The 4,981-nt window shown below is 32.9% G+C and overlaps 1 protein-coding gene across 2 annotated transcripts; it reads right to left on the bottom strand.

The window, feature by feature from the left end:
- Positions 1-2,550: 2,550 nt before the first annotated feature.
- Positions 2,551-4,577, bottom strand: LOC110898955 (BOI-related E3 ubiquitin-protein ligase 1). Of its 2 annotated transcripts, none has more exons than XR_004875689.1 (5): positions 4,247-4,575; positions 3,602-4,102; positions 3,317-3,403; positions 3,050-3,091; positions 2,551-2,898 (listed from the first exon to the last, which is right to left on the bottom strand). XR_004875689.1 is itself a non-coding variant. In XM_035981427.1 (5 exons), exons 1-5 carry the CDS (start codon positions 4,562-4,564, stop codon positions 2,838-2,840), a joined length of 987 nt encoding a protein of 328 aa, XP_035837320.1. In that variant the 5' UTR covers positions 4,565-4,577; the 3' UTR covers positions 2,551-2,837. The 2 variants fall into 2 exon arrangements, 1 of the variants encoding a protein (XP_035837320.1); XM_035981427.1 differs by having other exon boundaries at positions 3,317-3,381; positions 4,247-4,577.
- Positions 4,578-4,981: the final 404 nt, after the last annotated feature.

Below are 4,981 nucleotides of genomic sequence, written 5' to 3'. Positions count from 1 at the left end.
TTTGACAAGTATATATATTTTAAAAAAAATACATAAGTGAAAACGTAAAAAATCAGTTTTTGGATTATCACGTTTTCCTGCAGCAAGGGGTGACCTACTTATGGATTATCACGTTTTGAACTCTACAAAACGTAAAAAATCACTTTTTATTAATTTTTTACCAAACACTCAAAATAGATTTTTTGCGATTTCAAAACACAATAATCAAATAATCAGGTTGAAAACGCAATCCCAAACACCCCCTTAGTAACAAATAGTAATTAATGTAACTATGTTTCCCGAGCCCGGGAAGCAATCCCGGGTAAAAACCTAGTTTTAAATTATTAACAGATCATTAAAGTATTATCGTGTCACCAACGCAATCAACTGATCATGTCCATTTTCATTAAACTATAATATTTATACATTAATTCTGAAGAAAACCCAATAAATATGAAAAATCCCTCTATAAAAATCAAACTCATTATCTAATGGTTTAAATCTTATCCACCCTTAAAAATATCAATAGAGTATAATGTCATGGATGTAGGATAAAATAGTTAAAACTTAAATTGTTTAAAAACATATATCAACCGTCAAGAACGGCCATCATGGATTTTAAAATTATATCTAAACTTCAACTATTTCTCATAACCTAATTAATATTTGACATATCTGAAATATTCTTTTAAGTTTTCCATTCATACTTGTGTTCATGTAACCCATTGGGATTCTACTTTATTTGAATAACTAGTCTTTAGCCCCCGCGTTGCAGGGAGGTGATGTAAAACCGTGCTACCAGCCGAGTAGCAACCGAACGGTGATCAAAATGATATTAAAATACGAATTTCTAACATAAAACGGCTTACGTGACGTGAAACATAGATAAAGTCGAATTTATACCGACACATATAGTCGAGGACTAAAAAAAACTTGAGGGATCAAATGTGACCACTAAACACCGTGCTTAGTAGCGACCATATCCGGGAAAAAAAGCCTAAAACAAAAAGTAATAAAAAAATTAAACTCAATTAACTACGGGGAAAATGAAAAATATTAAAGTTCACTAAAAGAAAAAGAAAAAATACATAAACACAAAGGAAACACCCACAAAAGACAAATATGCACTATTTCTCAATTCTGATACATATTAAAAAGTGAAGGAGTTAAAAAACATGAGGGATCAAATGTGATCACTAAACAACGTGCTAAGTAGCAACCGAACGACGACCATATACGAGAAAAAGTCCAAAACAAAAAACTAATAAATATCTAAACTCATTTAACTATGGGGAAAATTATAAGAACAGAAGTTTTATAACAAAAATAAATAATATTAAAGTTCACCAAAATAAAAAAATAGAAAAAAAAACATTAGCATAAAGGACAATCCAAAAAAAATAGACACTATTTCTCAGATGTTATAAATTAATATATATAAATAAATGATTAATATATATATATATATATAGATAATAGAAAATATCACATAATAATATATAATAATAGATAATAAATAATTGATATTATGTTGATTTACCATTCATATATTTTCTTATAATCACAGTGTTTTATATTATTTGTAGTTTAAAATTAAAATATCATTAATTTTTAAGAATTCATGTGTTGATTTATGTTGCCATAATGGACGAATCATAAATAATTAAGTAGGAGTTGATGCTACGTTTATTGGATAATTATGTAAATAGTAATAATAATAATAAGGATAATGATAATGATAATAAAATTATTTTTAAATAAATTAAAAGTAAAATTGTAAGATTGAAGGAGAGATTGCCATGTGGCATTAATTGGAGTCTTTTATTAATATTTAGATATGAAAATAGCTTGGTTGAGTTGAAGTTTTATATGGTGGCTTATTAAGAAATTATTTTTAAGGAGTATGAATAAGGAGGTTAATCAAAATTTAATGGGGTGCGAATGTGATTTTAGCATCTAAAATACACTAAAAAAAATTTCAAAGGGGTGCGTCCGTTCACTAAGAGGCTCACTTGAGTCCGTCCGTTGCTTTAGGCCAATTAATTTATTAGAACAAGAGTAAAGTACACGCATCGTCCCTATGGTTTTCTAAAATTTTAGATTTGGTTCCTAGTTTTTCCAAAGTACACGGATTGTCCCTATGGTTTGCACTTTATAACGCATTTAGTCCTCAACCAACAAATTTAAAGGTTTAATGTCTAAGTTAGGGACTAAATGTGTTACAAAGTGCAAAACACAAGGACCATCCATGTATCTTTAGCAAAAATTAGGGCTAAATGCGTTACAAAGTGTAAACTACCAGGACCATCCGTGTATTTATGGAAAGTTATGGACCAAATCCAAAACACACCAGACATTCAAGATTTGTTGTGTTATCAAATTCACAATTTTTTGTTATTGCTTGTCGCAAATTATCAAGGTGAGAAGAATTTATGGATTTCATCAACTTACAATAGATGAGCATGGTTAACTATTAACATGTTTAACATAAAATTTTGCTAGTGTATGTTGTATAAATGTTAAATTGAGGTATAATTATAACGAAGCTATAACATATGATAGAAAAATGTATATTATGCTATACTTGATTATTGTATTATCCTTCGGTAATGCATATATCATCGACATACATTAAGGGTTGTTTGGTTCACTGATACATACATATGTATCAATCAGTAAGTCTTTTAACCATTAAGTTTAAAAATGACTTAGAATGAAAATTTTATCCCTTTATCCATTCATTTGAGTTTATAACCCTTAGCCGGACCACTCACGCACATCCTCCTCATCCCACCACCTCCTTCACCACCAACCCATTAGGTTGAGCCAAGTCAGGCTTCTTACTGTATCAGAGTCTCTTACCCAGTCAGATATCTTAATGGCTTAGCACTTAATAGCACAGAGCTTGACAAACAGCCCCTACATTTTCGTGCTTATAAATAAAGTTTAGTTGATAAACACCTTATTTTTTTAAACAATATGTTATATAAATTTTAAGATAAAAAAAAACTTAAAAAAAAGTATAATAAAAAGAAAATCAAATCCAAACGAATACGAACAACATACTCACATGAATTTTAGCACGAATAAAGTGAAATACATCGAACAAAACCTGAACAAGAAAATAAAGTAGATAGTGAGTAAGAATCACGTGTGGACCTAACTATTTTTTACGTACATGTACTCAAATAATACCACTTTATTATTGAATTTTTCTTTTTGAAGTTATTATATTACTATCAAAGGCGCAATAGTGGTATCCATTGATTTTCTTTGGGAGATCGTCGATTAGAGTCTCGTTCGTAACAAAATTTTATGTGTGAGTCAGAGGTTTTACCATAGTAAGCCTTTAGGCAGTGGATTTCCCTCGGAATTGATGACAGGCCGGACCACCAGCACTTTCTGCGATTGCGCATGGTCGGACCTTGTTATTACAAAATTAAGGATATAAATCATAAACAAAGAGTCATGCATAAACATGGTAATTTTGTTTCTAATACTCAAATGAAGAGAAGATATTTAGAAAGAATAAAGAAATAACGGATCATGATAACTGAACATGAACACTAATGTTCTTAGCAGATTTACATATAGGGCAAATATCAACACAAGAAACACATACTCTACAAAGGCATAGATGCCTACAAGGAAGCAGCAACACACATGACTCAGCTTCACCACACCTTTTGCACAACCTGTTATTGTTACTATTAGTGTTACTATTACCGGTATCCTGCTCCGCTAACATGCACTCGTTCTCATTATTACTTTCGCAACACGAAAGAACATCGTCAACAACCGCCATGGTAGCGGCGGATTCTTCACCGGCCTCCATGTTATAACGTCGGTAACCTCCGTGAACAACCTGCTCCAAAACTTGCTTCAAATTGCTACGTAATGCATTCGCTGTTGCTTCGTTTGTTTGCGCTAATTCGCGCCAGATCTGGTTTTCTATACACAGAGATTTCACCTTATCTTCTAACGCGTAATTTATCTTCCTCATGTTTGCAATCTCTTCTTCTTTTGCTCTTAATCTATGTGTTACATTTTCCTCTATTGCTGATATCAGTTTCATCGAATTTCTCCGTCGTTTCTGTTCCATTTCACGCCTTACTTTCTCGTTCTGAATCAATCAACAACATAACAAAATTCGTTAAAATCGACAAATTGCAATAATAGCGATGAATGAAACAACACTTAACAAACGGTAATTCAACATTTAAACGGACAAATTGCGATAACTGAATAATAGAGATGAGATTATTACATGACGAGCAACAAACTGATCCATCTCAAATTGTTGTTGCTGAATAAGAGACGAAATATCTTCTCTGAGATACGAGTACGTGGTGCAACTGTCATTGGGATTCCAGTTTCCATTGGGATCGCCTATAGTCTTCCGCTTTCTAGAAAGCGGAAGACTAAAAGTTAGGTCACTTTCTGGATGAGCAAAAACGGTGTGATACATCGGAAAAACAGCATCTGCGGTTGTTGTGGCGTCAATCATCATCATGTGGTTGCTAATAAGAAAATTGAAGGAGGGCTGGCTGGATGAGCAAGCTTCAACGGCCCATATGAGTTGCATACAAATAGAAGTGGTTGGGGACACATGATTTTGTTTGTTAGTGTATATTAATATATTACCAAATATGCCCCTTGATTGGGAGTGTTGCTGTTGCATCCATGCATACATCCTTTTTTTTAATGGCTAAAGAATTTCTTCAAATGGGCTACTGATGAAATTCACCACATTGGAATACATTTGTCTCTGAACTAAGGCAAAACCCTCATCTAGGGTAGAAGCCCGTGAACACTCGCCCAAAGACACGACAATGTGTAAGGTAAAACCCATTCAGTTCAAGGATCGAACTAACGATCACCGCCTACTCGCCTAGTCTCTCATCATCACCAGGTGCAGCTAAAAACTAATGGGGAGAAGCAGGAAATTGAACTTGGGTCTCTTGGAAACCCAAGTCTCTTCCTTATCACTTCACCACAAGCT

This window comes from Helianthus annuus, chromosome 13 (assembly GCF_002127325.2).
Source record: "Helianthus annuus cultivar XRQ/B chromosome 13, HanXRQr2.0-SUNRISE, whole genome shotgun sequence".
Classification (NCBI taxonomy): domain Eukaryota; kingdom Viridiplantae; phylum Streptophyta; class Magnoliopsida; order Asterales; family Asteraceae; genus Helianthus; species Helianthus annuus.
This window is presented reverse-complemented; position numbering and strand designations above follow the sequence as displayed.